The sequence below is a fragment of the Astyanax mexicanus genome, chromosome 1 (genome assembly GCF_023375975.1).
Source record: "Astyanax mexicanus isolate ESR-SI-001 chromosome 1, AstMex3_surface, whole genome shotgun sequence".
NCBI classification, from domain to species: Eukaryota; Metazoa; Chordata; class Actinopteri; order Characiformes; family Acestrorhamphidae; genus Astyanax; species Astyanax mexicanus.
Window position 1 is genome coordinate 112,538,153 of NC_064408.1, and position 18,494 is coordinate 112,556,646.

Genomic DNA, 18,494 nt, shown 5'->3' on the forward strand with positions numbered 1-18,494 from the left:
CATGAAAAACATGAAAAATAGCTAAATGGCGGCTATGCTAACAGCATGAGGACACTGAGCACATTCTAGTGATTTTCCCAAAATTTGTATTTTAAAAATAAACAAATAAGATCTAATAATTAATTTAGGTAACAGGTAACAGTGTTGAGATTGACATCCTCTGTCATAACTACAATAAAATCAAATATACAGAAAAATTAATGAGGGAACTTTATTTTGGTCTTAAGACGAACCAGCTGATGTCACTTCCTGTTGTAGATGTGACTTGTAGAATGTTCCAGATGTTTCAGAAGGAGTTATGGTAAGAGGACTGAGTGAAACCCAGTGACACAACTAAAAAAATTTATTATGTATTTATTATGAAAAAAATATATATTTTTAAAGCAAAGATAGGATTTGGACTCTCTCTGAAGAATTTTTAATAATTATATTTCATGGTAAAGTTTATGATTTTTTTAGTGTCCTAAATTGTTTTTATTAATGTTTTTAATTCCGTATTTTACTTTTGCAATAAGGTCAGTGCACAAGACTTAATAATGCCTAATAATAAAAGTATTTTAAAGTTATTTTGTGTGCACATTTATACATGTAATTTCCTGGGGACAGAAATGGAACTTATTCAGTGGAACAGCTCTTATATATATATATATATATATATATATATATATATATATATATATATATATATATATATATATATATATATATATATATATATATATATTTCTGTATATACTTCTGAGAGTATAAAGTGTAATAAAGGTGTGAGTTTGTGGAGCTGTGAGGAAAATCGTCCTCTTTCAGTGACATCACATCATACTACTGCTGCTGCTGTCTGTCCCCCAACCAGGTGCCGGCGATTGGCCAATGGCCAGATAGCGTGAGCTCTGCTCACCGCGTCCTCGCCGCTGATTGGTGGAATTCGAGCCGAGGAGGCGGAACTGCAGCGCATACAAACGGCCAATGGAGGCGTTCGATATTAGCATAAATTATTCAGCATCCTCGGCGGCTCGGATGAGCTTCTGCTCCTGCTGAACACCGCGGACCTGTTTATGCTTTTTTTTTTTAAATACTATTTTTTTAATGAAAAAGTTTAAAAAAGTAGCTTAAAAACTTTTTTAAAAACTTTATTTTTAGTTTAAGGCTTTTTTTTTACTGGTGAAACTTTATTTGAAGCTGTATTATTTTGTATTTTGTAGTTGGAAACTCTTTTATATATATAATATTTTGTATTTTATTAGGATTATCCTCTTATTAGTATTATTTCAGAGCTTATTATTATTTTTAAATCATAGTCAGGATCATGTGGACGTTTCTGGGTGTAGCGAGTTTCACCTACGTGTATAAGAAGTGTGATTTTATTGTGAATAATGGGCTGCTGGTGCTGCTTCTGCTGGGTCTGCTCGCTGTCAGCACTGTGCTGACCCTCAGGAAAGCCCCCCAGATCTCCCAGCTCGCCCTGGAGCTTCTCTCAGCCTTACCTGTGACCAGCAAGATCTTCAGCAGATCAGACACCTGCAGCCGGAAACACACACCTGACAACAGCAAACAGGTAAATAATAATAATTATTATAATAACTTACTGTTCATCTTCATACTGATCCTTATTATTATATTTATATTACTATTGTACTATTATTACATCACTATTGTATTATTTTACCATCTTTATGTAATACAGTGTAATACAGTGAGGTGTACAGGTGATCAGTGTGTGAATATGATGATATAATACAGATGATTAATAATTAATTACTTTAATCTGCTGAAGTTATTTCACACTGACTGTATTACTTCTGTTAACGTTCAGGGAATAAAAGTTGATGTACAAAATAAAAGTCTCTTTCACTCACTTTTCTTTTTTTACTCCATGCTTTCTTTCTTGTTCTCTCTCTCTCTTTCTCTCTCATACTCGGTTTACTTTCTCTCGTTATGTTTTCTTTTCTTTCATTCCCTTATTTCATTCTCTTATATTTCCTCTCTGTTTTCTTTCTTTCTCTTTTTTTACTTTCTTTTCTTTCTCACTTGTTCACTCTCTCGCTGTTTCACTTGCTCCTGCGCTCACTTTCTTTTTGTTTTTATTCCTCCCTCTTTATCTCTTTCATATATTCACCCCTTTTCCTTCATTTTCCCTCTTCCTCTGCTTTTCCTTTTTTTCATCCTGTCTTTTCTTTACTTTCTTTCATTTACTTCTCATGTTTTGTCTTCTCATGCTTGCTTTTCTCCTTCCTCCCTTTTGTCCATCACTTCCTTCCTTTCTTTGATTCCTCTTTTCCTTCCTTCCTTTCTTCCTTGTTTTGTTTCTTTCTTCTTTCCTTTCCTCTGTTTTCTTTAATGTATTTGATTGAATTGAATTGAATTTGATTACTCTGTTATTACATCCTTCTTTTCTTACTGCCTTTTTTAAACCTCATTACTTCCTTCTTATTTTCCTTCTTTTTCTTCCTCTATTACTTCCTTTCTTCTTTTCTTTCTTTCTTACTTCCTTTCTTTCTCCCCTTTTATCTTCCTTCTTTTTTCCTTCATTACTTCCTTTTTATTTTACTTCCTTCCTTTCTTCTATCTTATCTTACTTCTTTTTTCCTTCATTACTTCCTTCTTATCTTCCTTTTTCTCTTCATTATATTAATCATTCCTTCCTTCCTTTCTTCCTTCCTTCCTTCCTTCCTTCCTTCCTTCCTTCCTTCCTGCCTTCCTTCCTTTATTTTCACTGCTCCTCCTTTCTTTTTCTATCACTGATTAGAAAGGAGTGAGGAGGAGGAGGAGAGCAGAAGTGAAGAGCTGTCTGAACTCGGACCCTGGCTCCTCAGTGGACCCCTGCAGTGAGGGGCCGGAGGTGATCATAGTGGGTGCAGGTGTTCTGGGGGCAGCGATGGGGGCGGTGTTGGCGCGGGACGGGCGGAGGGTCACTGTGGTGGAGAGGGACCTGCGGGAGCCGGACAGGATCGTGGGGGAACTGCTACAGCCCGGCGGCTTCCGGACCCTCAGAGAGCTGGGGCTGGAGGGTGAGGGGCTCAGTTTACACTTACAGAACAAAGTTCACGCTGTTACTCTCAATCCTTATATATAAAATATGGACAAAAGTCTTGGGACACCTACTCAGTAATTTGTTTGGGGTCAGGATGTTGAATATTTACCACCCCCCCTCACCTCCAACTCCCTCAACTCATCCCATTCAAAAGTATTGAATGAAGCACCATAATTCCAGAGAACATAGTTCCACTGCCTCATAGCTCAATTAGGGGGCTTTATACCCCTCTAGCCCACACCTGGCATTAGGCATGGTGCCAACAGGTGCATTTGCACATTTATCAGCAATAGGTACAATATAAAGTTGCTGAATACATTCATTATAGGGTTAATGTCCAAAATATTTGGACATACAGTAACAAAAAAGATGCAGAGCTTTCAGGCCTCAAATAATGCAAAGAAAACAAGTTCATATTCATAAAGTTTATGCCACTCCTGGTGCAAAAATTCAAGCAGTTCAGCTTGGTTTGATAACGAGTGATTAACCATCTTCCTCTTGATTATATTCATCATTTTTAAGTGGTCTATTTTTTTTTCTAGAGGTGTATAGTGTATAACAAAGTAAGAAATTATTAGTATGGTTTACTGTATTTACATGTATCTGCATTTGTTCCAAATTGATGTAGAGTTTGTATATGCAGAAACAATCAGAACATACTTATTTTTATAAGCCCAAACCGTAAATAAAACCTTGTGTATGAATGTTTTCATTTATTAATCTGTATCTCTGCTGATGTTTCCTCAGATGCAGTAGAAGGCGTGGATGCTCATGTGGTCTGTGGGTATGTTGTTCACGACAGAGAGAGCTGTTCAGAGGTGGAGATTCCGTACCCTCAGGATGAGGGTGGTGTCCAGTGCCGGGGCCGAGCCTTCCACCATGGTCGCTTCATCATGGGCTTGAGACGGACCGCTCTCAAAGAACCCAAGTGAGTTTATTATAACTACAGAACAAACTGTAGTCTTACAGTACTCAGAACACACCCCCGGACACATACACTATCCTAACTAGCTATCCTAACTATCAAACCAGCACCAGGAGTGGCATAAAGTTATTCAAAAGCAGTGTGTAAGACTGGTGGAGGAGAGCATGCCAAGATGCATGAAAACTGTGATTACAAACCAGGATTATTCCACCAAATATCGATTATGAAGTACTTAATGAATATGAACTTGTTTTCTTTGTATTATTTAAGGTCTGAAAGCTCTGCATCTTTTTTGTTATTTCAGACATTTCTCATTTTCTGCAATTAAATGCTCTAAAAGAAAATATTTTTATTTGGAATTTGGGAGAAATGTTTTTTGTAGTTAATAGAATAAAACAACCATGTTAATTTTACTCAAACATAAACCTATAAATAACAAAAAATAGCTAAAAAAGCTCTTAATTTTTTTTTTCCAGAGCTGTAAATAGTATCTTTATAAACTTTGTGTAATATTTTTTGAGTATTACAAAAACAACAAAATCAATACATTGAAGATATTTTAGTACAGTAGACCAGCGTTGGTTTTATTTTATAAATATTTATATATAATAATATATAGTAAGTAATATTTATTTTTACAAAATTGTACTTGTCCTTTTAAATACTGTATTTAAAGGCTGATTCACATTTACACTATATCAAAAAGTTAAAAACAAAAATGGACATAGATTTTTGTGTAACAGTGATGATTATATAATTCTTCATAATGAAATGAATGAATCTACACTGGAACCGGTTGAGCTACATTAACGCGTCTTGAACCAGATTTATTAGATTAAAGAGGAATTTCTGGTATCTGTTGTTCCCTAAAGTTTGGTGCTGGCTAGCTAGTGACTGCACTTAACAAGTTATTTAAATATGTGTAACCTTTTATCTGGAGTAACAAGTGAATCTGTACTAGTAGTTTGTGAAGGCTGCTATTATTATGGTTTGAGATGTACACTATATCCCTCTGAAGCCTCTAAAATCTGCAGAGGTCTGATGATCCTCTTGATTTTGCAGTGTGACGTTTGTGGAGGGGACAGTGACCAGTCTAGAGGAAGAGGACGGCTGTGTGACTGGAATTCAGTACAGAGAGAAGGACAGTGGAAAACTCAAGGTGAGCACACTGTGCTGTAGACTGATATACTAAGAGATTATTATTAAGAGATTATTATACTTTATTATTGAAACAAAAAATAAAATTTGTGTGAGTCAGGCTTGTGTAGAGCTTTTTGATTGGATGCACAGCTGTAGTACATGCAGTAGCAATGCATTCTTCATCAACATTTTCCTTAGGAATGAATCAGGTGCAAACGCTTTGACATCCTTTAACCCTCCTGTTATGTTCCGGGTCAATTTGACCCGTTGTAAAGTTTGAAGGTCTAGGAAAAATAGTTAAGAGTATTTTTTCAGTATTAAACTTTTTCTGCCAGTCTTAATTAGTGTAATTAACATATAATATGAAAATGGTTTATCTTACATATTTGCAACCACCCCCTGCAAAAACAAAAACTAACACTAAATTGCAGTGTTATGTTTTAATGTTATGTAAAACTATTGTTTTATATGTTGGTCTTTTGAAAGTAATAAACAAGTAGTATAACATTAAAAAAGTTTGAAAATGTATTTTTTTTAATGAAAAACGAGTGAAATATCCTAATTGAACCATTACCTGTTAGGGGTAATGAACACCATTGCACTAAATAATGATAGAATAATTAGTAATAGAGTTAGTAAATAAATATTTACACTGCTTGTTAGGATTTTTTAGAATTAAACATACACCGGTTCAAACTGACCCAGGGACACCATTGCTGTTCCTGACAAATGAACATAACAGGAGGGTTAAGTGGCAAAATGATAAAGATACACTAGTAACACGCTACATAGGATGCTATAAGATTCCAAGCAATTTAGAAATACCACAGCAACCTGAGATACCATAGCAACTGTTTGGCAATAGCATAGCAACCACCTAGCATCCGCTTAGCAACACCATATAAATAATCTGGAATACTGTACCAACCACATAGCAACAGATGTTTTATACACATCATTTAAACTTTAAATTTAAATGTAGAGACTTTTTTTTTTAACTTTTTGAGCATTTAATTCATGAGCATAACACCTGTTTGGATCATTACTGTACATTATGTTAGAAATACGTTTGTTTGTTCATTGATTTTTAATAGAATTTGCCCTAAAATTTACATTTTTAACAAAAAAACTTTAAGGATGATTTCTCACACTTTTTTTTTTTTTCAGGAGATCTATGCTCCACTGACGATAGTCGCTGATGGCTGTTTCTCCAAGTTCCGTAAGAACCTCACCTCAGGGAAGGCCAAGGTGTCCTCCCACTTTGTTGGCTGTATAATGAAGGTGAATATAAAGCTGCTAAATGTTTTGCTACATTTTTAAGGAGTTCAGAAATCAATATTTGGTGGAATAATCCTGGTTTTTAATCACTGTTTTCATGCATTTTGGCATGATCTCCTCCACCAGTCTTACACACTGCTTTTGGATAACTTTATGCCTTTACTCCTGGTGCAAAAAATTCAGGTAGTTCGGTTTGGTTTGATGGCTTGTGATCATCCGTCTTCCTCTTGATTATATTCCAGAGGTTTTCAATTTGGTAAAATCATGGAAAAACATTTTTCAGAGCTGTATATTCCTCCATTTGTTCTAGTGTTCTCTCATAGAGATGTGAAATTCTCCTCTACACTCTCTCCCTCAGGACTGCCCCCAGTTTAAAGCCAACCATGCAGAGCTGGTCCTGGCAGATCCCAGTCCAGTACTGATCTACCAGATCTCCTCCAATGAAACCAGAGTTCTGGTGGACATCAGAGGAGAGATGCCTCGAGATCTGTCTGCGTACATGGTGGAGAAGATTCATCCTCAGTTACCAGGTAAAACAGACCTTTAATAAAATACCAGCTCAGTGTTCTGAAAAGCACCACCTGATCCCAGTGTTCTTATCAGTAATCATGTGTTCTAAACTCTGTCTGTAGAGCACTTACAGGAGCCCTTCATGCTGGCCCTGCAGAATGACCGATTGAGGACAATGCCTGCCAGCTTTCTGCCACCTGCACCAGTCAATAAACCAGGTATGAAACTTTTTCTCCCAGAGTTTATTTGCACTTTTAAACGCTTTGAAAATTTGTTAATTTGTTTATCTAAATCCTTATCCAGACAGGATTAGTGTCTCAGGGGGTCATGGGGTAGTTTTCTCATTTATGGGGGGTTCTCTGTGATTTTTGTCTGAAACTCTGTGATTCTCCTCTCTGAGTTTCGTCACCTTGAGTTTAATAAAATAGCTATTTGTCCACTTACACGCACCGTAATTACACTTTTGGCACGCGTTTCCACAGAGATCAATGTAAACACAACAGCGAGTAGAAATGGAGGAGCTACTGAATGTGATGTGACCTAGCGTTGTGACCTAGAAAGCCAAAAAAGAAAGAGGAAGAAACCGAGACTCAGTCAGAAAAAACATATACAAACAATATCTATAACTTTTTTTTCTTTCCATTTTCTCCTTAATTTATATGGCCAATTACCCAACCCACTCATTAGGACTCGCCCTATCACTAGTAATGCCCCCAACACACCAGGAGGATGAAGACTAACACATGCCTCCTCTGATACATGTGAAATCAGCCACCACCTCTTTTCTAACTGCTGCTGATGCAGCATTGCCGAGCAGCATCACAGCGCACTCGGAGGAAAGTGCAGCGACTTGGTTCTGATACATCAGCTCACAGACGCAGCCTTGTGCTGATCAACATCACTCGATGAGGGGAGAGAGCAAGTCCAATTGTGCTCTCTTAGGGCTCTGGCAGCTGATGACAAGCTAAATGAATGGGATTCTAACCAGCGATCTTCTGCTGATTAGACCACTTGGCACCCCAATATAACTTTTGTTGTATTCATAAAATTTTATGAAACCTTTATAGTTGTATATAGCATGACTTTTATTTTGTACAAACTTTGAAGCAAATCAGTACTAAAAGGAGCAATTTTTTGACACCAAAGATGTTAAATACATCTTAGGTAAAAAATAAAAAAGAAAGAAAAGGTCCTGTATAAGTTTTCACTGTTTACTTGTATACAAGATGACAAAGGTGTTCTTTATCATGGTCAAAACCTTTATCTTCCAAAGTAAACTAGCACTGTAATATAAGGACAGTATGATAATATCTGAGTTCTAAGAATCCTCCTCTTTGATTTCTTGCAGGGGTTCTGCTGTTGGGAGATGCCTACAACATGCGTCATCCTCTGACCGGAGGAGGGATGAGTGTAGTGCTGAATGACGTTCAGATCTGGAGAACTCTCCTCAGGAACATTCCTGACCTGTATGATGACCAGGCGGTGCTGCAGGTAATGGACGTGTAGTTACAGGACTGAACTGAAGCCATGCTTAATCATTAATGGTAGGGGTAAAGATAACTCCAGGGTGTAGTCTAATGGGAAATATCATTAGCTGGAAATAGAGCTATAACTATCCATATAACTGCTCTGCTCCTGTGTGACTACTGTGAGAAATAGACATGTGATGAAGAAGAGCGTGATGACTAATTCACTAAATCACTGTTGTGTTTAACAGGCGAAGAAGAAATTCCACTGGGAGAGAAAGTCTTCACACTCGTTTGTTGTGAACGTGCTGGCCCAGGCCCTGTACGAGCTGTTTGCTGCTACAGACAGTACGTTTACCTTCACCAGCTTTTTTTTTTTATAAGTGTTTTAATTGTTTCTCTATAATATATGCGCATATAAACCCTGCACATACATGGTGGGTCATTATTTTTAGGACTGCAGTGACTGTACTTGCATGGTGGTGGTGTATGAGGTGTTAGTGTGTGTTGTGCTGGTTTAAAAGTGGATTAAACACAGCAGTGCTGCTGAAGTTCGTCCACCAACAAGAAGTATCCAGCCAACGACGTCCTGTGGTCACTGATGAAGCAACAGATTCAGAGCTTCTGTCTCTGACTTTACTTTATCTACAAATGGAATGTAGGAAGAAGTGTCTAATATAGTGGAGGACAGTGAGTGATTAAACACAGTATTTATGAGGTAGAGTCACCTGGAATTCAGGCTTTCAGTTAACAGCTGTGCTGAACTTGTCAAGAGGTAATTCATTACATTTATTGTACTCTGAATGTGTTAAACTACTCAAGTCTCAAGTCAATAAACAGCAACTTCAATCCAAAATATTTTAAGAACTTTGAAAGTATTCTCAAGTGCAGTCACAAAGAGTATCAAAAACATTATGATGAAACTGGCACTCATCAGGACTGCTTCAGGAAAGAAAGACCAAGAGTTGTGCAGAAGTTCATCGGAGTTCAGAGTTACCAGCCTCAGAAATTGCACATTTTGGTATAAACAGTATATACAGTATGAATGACTTGAATGGAACTGTGGGATGTGTACGATACTAATGAACTTTCCATAGTAATTTAGGTGAAATATTCTGTTATATTTATTTGATGATACTGCATTGAATGTACATATGTATGGGGGACGAAAAATAGCGATGATAGGACTGCCTACCTAATTAACATACTAAAGCAGAAATACAGAAAGAAATAAATGAAGAAAAATGATAATATGTAAATAAATACATGAAATGTTGAAATAAATAAATTAGTAAATAAATAAATGTAGGAATACATCAGTAAATTTGATATGAACTAAATAAATGCAAAAATGCAGAAACAGCCCGAATCAAAGGTTGATGCGTGGAAATATAGAAATAGATTCCTGATATAAGTTTAAGTGTAACTTTTTTATATGTATATATTTATTTATATAGGTTCCATTTATGAATAAGCCTCAGCTTGAGGCTCTACCACACTCCCCTTGGTTAAGTCCACCAAAAAAAGGGAAATACCACAAAAATCCACTGAACCATTGGGTTTAAAGTTGAACAGTTTACTTCTTCCAAAATTAGGTTTAAATTCTTCCAAAGTCCTTCCAAAGTTAACCAAAAAAGAAAAGAAAGAGAGAGGTCAAATAAATTGTACTTAATAATGAACTTGAAATATGGTATTATTTCTAATAATCCAACAACCAGATAAACATTATATACATAAACTAAATTTAGGCTCTTACAATTTATATATACTTATGTCATTTTTCATCCTCCATACATAATAATATTACACCATAAGTATATAAGAATAATCTGGACCAAGTTTTGCACCTCAACGCGATGGTTTACTTGGTAGCGTGGCATAAAATATCACAGCTGTATTAAAACTGGGAGTGGGCGTTTTGGGTCGAGAGCCTAATAAAGAGGTTTAATTTGAAATCACTTTAAAGCCACATGAGACTGTATTAATAATGCTTATAACTCTCTACTTTTACAGATTCTCTGCATCGACTCAGAAAAGCCTGCTTTTGCTACTTCAAGCTGGGTGGGGAGTGTATTAATGGACCCATAGGACTCCTGTCTGTGTAAGTCTTTCAATTAAACTGTACATTAAATATACATACAGTCATTTCAGTGGGTTTACAGTGTATAACCACTGACTGCTCAATCAAACACACTGTCTGGAAAGTTCTAAAAAGATGTGATTCTGTGATTTTTTTATTTTTTTTGGTTTTTAACAGGCTCACACCCAAACCCATGACTCTGATTGGACACTTCTTTGCTGTGGCCTTGTACGCCGTCTACTTCAGCTTCAAGTCGGAGTCGTGGCTGGCCATGCCGCGGGCTCTGCTGAACAGTGGTGCCATCCTGTACCGTGCCTGTGCCGTCATGTTCCCCCTCATCTACTCAGAGTTCAAGTACCTGGTGTACTGATCCAAAAGGAAACTAATTAATGGTACAAACTGGCAACCTAAAGACTTTTATCTCCTGACCTGCCTTCGTAAAGAGAGCTCTGTGAGCCTTATTTTTATAAATAAACCCATAAAAAAAAACACAAAAAAACCAGAAAGACACAATATGACAATATGAACCTTAGACAATATGTGCCTTAGACTGTATAACAGATTTACATTCACTATAGACAAATCAACTGTCTGTCTGTTCAGGAAGGACTGAACACAGGGGCCTTAAATCTGCTTTGCCTTTTGAAAGGGACTATCAGCTTTAAAAAGCACATTTTTACAGGCATACTGACCAATCAGGGCCCTGCTGATGTAAGAAGAGCTCATATTAAACTGCTGTAATGCTGTGGTTGTGGATTTCTTTTTCGCTTTATTGAAATTAAAGCAGCAATATGCAAGAATAGATGTTTTTTGCTCCTAGGCTCCCTCTGCAGGTGGAGAGTGAAATGCACTGTTACAGATTGCGCTCTGAGTGCCTCCTGATGGACAGTTTTACCCATGCACTTGTTGACAAGCTGTTTAAGAAGAAAAGAGCCTCTTTTGCACTTCATGTCCAACTGGTTCTTTGTACAGAGAGACAGCACACTAAACTGCATTGAGCTTAGCTTTCTCAGCAGGTAGATAAATGTAATTGGGACCCTGGAAACATTACATGGGCGGGCTTAATGGCGTAGGGATTTTCTGATTGGCTACACACTTGCATCACCTTTGCTATGCTAGATCTGGGGTATTAATATTTCCTGTACAGAAAGTGGCAGAGGATGTATCTTGGTCTGTGAAGGAAACAAACAAAAGACCACTTTGCTGCATTTATAGAGTGTACTCTACACAATCTAGAAAGAACAATAAGTATAGATTTGTACTTAAAAAAGTACAGTGACCCACCAGTTGAGAATCGCTGTTCTAGTTCATTCAGGTGGAGCATCAGCATGGTTCTAAAGCTGAATTTAAAGGTTCAGTTCAATCACAACATAATGCTGCTATAAATAATTTTTAAATAATAATTGAATATCAGTTTTTTTATGTGTTTTGGATTTGTTTGCTGTTGCTACATTGACTTGTTACGTTTGTATAACACATGTATGTCTTAAAACATATGGAAACATACATTTCTGCAAATTATTTTGTATCAAAGTGGAATTAAATCTTGACAAATCACTCTCTTAAAAGATACAGTTATTAAAAGACTTCTAATAAAGCTATTTTAAATGTGATGTGTACAATATCCATGAGCGTATGAATGGAAGTTGTGAAAATGTTCTGGCCTTTTTGAGGTTACGTACAACCATTTAACTTAAATTAAAATATAAATAAACCACAATGCTCACACTGAGTGTGTAATTCATTTTTTTGTCTTTCAAATAATGAATGATAAACAGGATAAAAACTGAAAAAAAGGATTACTGTGCTCACCTTACTGCTATTTCTACAGAAAGCCTCCACTAGATGGCGCTCCTGCAAAAATGTAAATGTTCCAAGGTAGTCCTCATTCCCTTCACACCATTCTGCACCTTTAACCTTATGCTGAAATCATTAAATCATGTAGTTTTTTTTTTTATTAAAAATACATTTATTTTCTCAATTTAACATACTGAAAAAGAATAAAGCATAATGTGAGCATGTATTAAGGTTGTTTTTTCAAATATGTAACATTCAGCAAATGCATATAAATTAGCCTCTACAACTGCTCTTAATGCTATAGTTAAACTTCAAAAGATCAAAAGAGAAAATAAACAATAATTGCACATTGAACATATGTGAACACTTAGCTGTGTACAAATGGTTGATAGTACTTTTAAATTAATATTATTATATGCTGAACATGTAGTAAGTGTCTTTAGTCCCTTAAAAATAAAACAGTGTGAAGATAATGTTTTTTTAAATGATGGTTTTATCCCAAAATAAAAGGTTGGAGGGAAGTCTTAAAAATGAGACCACTTAAAATTTGTTTCTTTGATTTTCCCAAATTTAAAACATCTGGAATATAATCAAGAGGAAGGTGGATGATCACAAGCCATCAAACCAAGAAGCTGAACTGCTTGAATTTTTGCACCAGGAGTGGCATGAAGTTATCCAAAAGCAGTGTGTAAGACTGGTGGAGGAGAACATGCACAGATGCACGATAACTGTGATTAAAAACCAGGGTTATTCCATCAAATATTAATTTCTGAACTCTTAAAACTTTATGAATATGATTTTTTTTTCTTTGCATTATTTGAGGTCTGAAAGCTCTGCATTTCTTTTGTTGTTTCAGCCATTTCTCATTTTCTGCAAAGAAAACTGATTCAGAAACTGAAGTGATCTCTTAATTTTTTTCCAGAGCTGTATTTTACATTCATAAAATACGTAAAAATTAGCCTCTAAATTTGTTTTTTTAATTCTATAGGTAAACTTAGATCAAAAGAGAAAATAAACAATAATTGCATATTTAACATGTGTGAACACTTAATTGTGCACAAAAGGCAGAAGGTATTTTCAAATTAATATTATTAAAGTGTCTTTCATCCCTTAAAAATAAAACAGTGTCAAGATTATGATGTCACTAATTTCTAAGATTAATTTCTTAAAGTCATGAATTTACATGCCTACATTTCTAAAAAAATTCACACGTTCGAGATTATTATATATATAGCAAATACCCACATTATTAAAATAAACATCTTCAAAACATTTGTGTTATTACTTAATTACCATATATAATAGTATTTGTGCAGGTAAGGAACATCCTGTAAATTTCTGAATTACTTAATTAATATCTTAATCTAAATCTTAATCTCTCTAGCTGTCTGTAATGGTCTCAGATGTTGCAGTGTGAGTTTGCCTGTGTCCAACACCCCTACAGGTCAGGCCACACTGATGCTGCTGCTAGCTCTGAAGGTATCCACTTAGGTCACCAGCTGCCAGAGGAAATAGGACCAGGCCACGAGGTATGACACTGCTGTGGTTATGTATACTGGCACTGGAAGAGCCACGGGGAGCAGAGCACTTTACTGGAGATGGAGAAGTTCTCCAGTACTAGAAAACAAAGTCTGCAGGCCTCATGGCTTCATATCCCAGGCCTCCTCCACTATTCCTGCTTCCAGACCAGTGTAGGACAGCAGGGGGCAGCAGCAGCACTCAGCCTAAAGCTGAAGCTAAAACTAAAGACTGCTGTTGTGTTTTGAAAGCAAAGAGAAGACATAAGCCTGTTCTCATGGCAACCTGCCATAACATCTTCTCTGAGTGACATCAGCTCCCTAATGGCCTTCCTAACAAACGGCCTCAGATCACTTAGAAAAGTGCTTCTTCATTCTCCAGCGCTTAACCCTTCAATATCTTCACTGAGGAGAAAGAACTGGAATATTCTAATAAATATAACATAATAAATATTCCCAAGGGAATGAACACACTTGTTGCATGTTCAGCCATTAGTAATATTAATTTAGTAATTATATAATTTATTTGGCAGTGTGGGCAGAGTACCAAGTCCTGCTGGAAAATGAAATCTGCATCTCCATAAAAGTTGTCAGCAGAGGGAAGCATGAAGTGCTGTAAGATTTTGTGGGAAAGCAAAACTGCACTGACTTTAGACTTGATAATGAAACACAGTGGATCAACACCAGCAGATGACATGTCTCTCCAAACCATCACTGATCATCAGAAAATTTTACATTTCATTTGGAAATAAAGGGAGAAGAGTCTGGAGGAAGAGTGGAGAGACACACAGTCCAAACTGCTTGAGGTCTAGTGTGAAGTTTCACAATCAGTGATGGTTTGAAGAGACAGGTCATCTGCCGGTGTTGGTCCACTGTGTTATATCAAGTCCGAAGTCAGTGCAGTGCATTTCATTTTCCAGCAGGACTTAGCACACTGCCAAAAATACCAATTGGTCTTATATAATATTCCAAAATTCTGAGACACTGATTTTGGGGGTTTTATCAGCCATAATCATTGACAATACAATTACTTTACATACATCACAATGAATGACTAAAATAATTTAACTTTTTAATTATATTCAAATTTTTGAGATGCACCTGTAGCAAGTAGCAGCTGGACTTGAGTCTGGACAGCACTAGTTCGGATCACTTTACACATCTTAAATACTCACCACCTTGATTAGCCAGTTGTATAGGGACCACTGAGTATTAAACGTTAGCATTAAATACACTGAACAGGGACCACTGAGTATTAAATGTTAGTTAAACATGGAAAAATGACCTAAAATCCTCATCCCTTCTAGTGTTTGTAACAAATTATCTAGCTACGGTCAGTTAACCTTCGCTGAAGCTCAGTGATCACCTGTTCAGGAGAAAATTGGCCATCTTAACATTCATCTAGTAGTCCTTCTATCAAAAGCTTTTTTAAATTTATTTTACCCACATTTTACTCCCTCTCTCTTCATAGAGCATTGGAGAAGGATGTAACACACTGTGTTTGCCTATTGCTATTGTGTTCCATACCTTGGAGAACTGTAAAAGGCATGCTATTAAAAGACACTGTGACCTCTAGTGGATTTATTACCAATCATGTTATGTTCAGTTAAACACTTTCTTAAATAAAATATATAGTGTCACAAATGTGCTCTTCCAAAAAACCTATACCAACCAATAATTCCATATTTTCATCTTTCAATCTGTCAAAAACACCAGAAGAGCGAAAAAATGTTATATCCAAGATTACAATAATTTATTCATATTTTATTAGTTATTTACTTGTTTATTATTTTTTTTACATCACTGTTACATTGTATTCCAGTGAATCAGCTGGAGCATTTGTTCACGCTGGATCTAGTCTGTGACTTCAAGGACACATCTCGCCAGAAGGGTGGAAAAGGATGGAGTTATATATTTTCCTCACCCTCCCGACCCCCCCTTCCAACACCCCCCCTCAATCTGTTAACAGTGAGGCTACACACCGACAAAAGACACAGCACTGGGACAGGACGTGAGGGGAGACCCAAAACCCAACGGTCACTCGCCGACACTCGGCTCGGCGCACTGCTGTAGCTACACCTGGCTTATTCTTCCCGATAGCGTAGCAGCAGCTAGCTTTTCATAAACAGCTAACATCTGTCATCATCTAAACAGACGAATAAAATTAAAAAATTAAAAAGAGAAAAAAATAAAGTAACCCTGTACAGCTACTGCTAATAAAGCCCAAAGAATCTGGCTTTAAACTAGATTAAAGTGCTAGAAGCAAAACCATATATATATATATATATATATATATATATATATATATATATATATATATATATATATATATATATATATATATATATGAACAGATCTACTATTTATTTAAGCATTAATTTACAGGGTAATAATATACTGTACATTATATTGGTATAACAGCTGAGATATCAGCACAAAAAAGATCACTGTCACACTTAACAGCAATACATATAATTATATATAATCTGATATATAATTATATACATAAATATATTTATGCATATATATATTAATTTATATATATATATTTATAATTGTCATCATATTTATGAAAAACAATTAAACCACATCTCCGGCTTTTCGAATGATACCCAGAAAAGCAATTGTTCCGTCGAGACGTAAAAGCTTTTAAAAGTTCTGTTTGAAAGAGCGACGGGAAGAGAAGACAAAAGACCCCGTCTGGATTATTGAGGTTACAAGGACAGTAATTTGCATATTCCACAAAATCTATTGCGACACATTACTGTCTACGAACAGTACACACAAACCTCCGCGCGCGGAGGAAGCCGAACTCACACGTACACCCACTTAACAGAACATTACGACAATGGGATTTTTTTTCCTCTCAGATTAAGGGCTATGTGCTTCGACGTGGTGGATCTATGACGGTGAACGACAGAAAGACTACAGAATTCACGACACTCGAATAATTTCTCTTCAGAAGAAACTGCAGATGTACACCTTTTTTCTGCTCTTCCGGACAGACGGACGTCGCCTTTTAATCCCGGCGTTCCGTTCGCTCCCAGAACGTCTGTACTGTCTCTGAGGGCGCGGGAATGTGTTTGTAGTCGTTTCGATTTCTTTCCGTCCGTCTCCAGCGAGACCAGCGATGCATTGGTAACATCCTATTGACTAACCAAAGGGTGGCCCGGCACCGACTGGCTCGGGTCGTCTGGACTCTGGCAGTTTATAAAGCCGTCCCAAACCTATGCCACCATCATCATTTCCACTTACATGATGTTAAAGACTGCTCCGATGGTCCGTCAGAACCTGAATCTGAATGCTTGCTGCTGTAATGGCGCCTCATCTTGGCTTTCCTCTACTCAAATCACACCCTCTACTACTTCCTCACCAAAATCTGGAACGAAGCACACACTGTAACAGCACGAATAGAGGAAAAACGAAAAGCTTTGTATTAAATGCAGGAGTAACATACGACAAGCATAGTGAGATTATGCTTCTTTATCAGGCTTCCTGGGAGCCAAAAGTGATGCTTGATAAGGTTTGGGACACTGCCGGGCACAGGGGCGTCTGGTTGGCGTTCTCTTCCCGACTGGATCTGTCACTACCTCTCTTTCTCTCCCCTTCCCTCGGTCTCTCTCCGGGAACGGCCTACTCGAACGACCAGATTTCGATGTCCTGCACAAAGAAATCCTCCTTCATGGAGAGCATAGGGTTCCCAAAGGTTTTGCAGGAGTGACTCCTGCCATGGTAGAGATCTCCATCCAGCCACAATCCAAACTCACCACTGCAAGAGAAGGAGACAGGGATATGTTTACTCAGATATTTAGATAATACATGGCAGTAATACATTCCCTGAGCGCGGAGATCTGCGCAAATGATCTGCGCATCTCCGGAACAAGCCAAATCGTTTTTGGGCATTGCTGAGCTCAACAAACTCAAACCAGATTTGAGTCACCAATCAAACTGGTAGTGTGAACGTAGTCTATGTTACCTTCTGGCTTTCTTGTTCTAGTTAGGCTGCTATAGAAAGATCTGACAGAGTGGGTAGCATCACTCTCCCGTTACCTGTCTCCGAGTAGTCGCCTCCAATCTCAGCATCTGCTACATATTTGCACTCTCAAACTACATCTCTGTGTGATGATGTCTTGATGTACCAGAACTTGGATATGCTGTATGACAGGAATGATTCAGCATTATTGTAACTACATCAGTACAACTGGAAATAACTAATGAATTTCTGTAAAGCTGCTTTGTGACAATATCAGACTGTAAAGAGCCCTATACAATGAAATGTTACTTTATTTGACTAATGTATGTTTCTCTGATGGTCTCACAAGTTAGTAAGTTCTTGATGTTAGTAGGATAGGTTGTATCTGGGCAGAGAGACTACTCTGCTATTAGAAGGTACATGCTAAGTCAGGATTCTAATGCTCTTTGGGGAGCTGTTGTGTTTTACTGCCATTACCGCCTGGTAACCATTAATAAGCCACAGTGGAAAAGCTCTGCTTTACAGCCTCATGCTAGAGCAAATCTTTATTTGCCCTTGAAGGTCAGAAAGAGTGTAAATAGCAGAGCAGCATTTCTGTCCAAACACCAATCACTATTTGTACACATAATGGAGCAGACCAGTATTTCAACTAGCACAATAAAACCACACACACACACACACACACACACACACACACTCACACACACACACACACTCACTCACACACACACACTCACTCACTCACACACTCACTCACACACACACTCACACACACACTCA

At 37.2% G+C, this 18,494-nt stretch overlaps 2 protein-coding genes across 7 annotated transcripts in view; one reads left to right on the forward strand and one right to left on the reverse strand.

The window, feature by feature from the left end:
- The first annotated feature begins 1,012 nt into the window (after positions 1 to 1,012).
- sqlea (squalene epoxidase a) lies at positions 1,013 to 11,175 on the forward strand. The gene is made up of 11 exons (XM_007242106.4): positions 1,013 to 1,552; positions 2,744 to 3,005; positions 3,776 to 3,956; positions 5,016 to 5,112; positions 6,261 to 6,374; positions 6,730 to 6,901; positions 7,004 to 7,099; positions 8,230 to 8,372; positions 8,599 to 8,695; positions 10,361 to 10,448; positions 10,605 to 11,175. The coding sequence occupies exons 1-11, from the start codon at positions 1,304 to 1,306 to the stop codon at positions 10,795 to 10,797; spliced, it is 1,692 nt and encodes a 563-aa protein (XP_007242168.3). The 5' UTR covers positions 1,013 to 1,303; the 3' UTR covers positions 10,798 to 11,175.
- Positions 11,176 to 15,470: 4,295 nt separating this feature from the next.
- The window catches only part of oxr1a (oxidation resistance 1a), a 389,372-nt gene continuing 386,348 nt past the window's right edge, over positions 15,471 to 18,494 (reverse strand). For all 6 annotated transcript variants that reach the window (XM_007242109.4, XM_022668689.2, XM_022668688.2 and 3 more), the window contains one exon: positions 15,471 to 17,510. In XM_007242109.4, the coding sequence (XP_007242171.3) occupies positions 17,375 to 17,510 (136 nt within the window). In that variant the 3' untranslated portion in view covers positions 15,471 to 17,374. The remainder of the gene's footprint in view (positions 17,511 to 18,494) is intronic.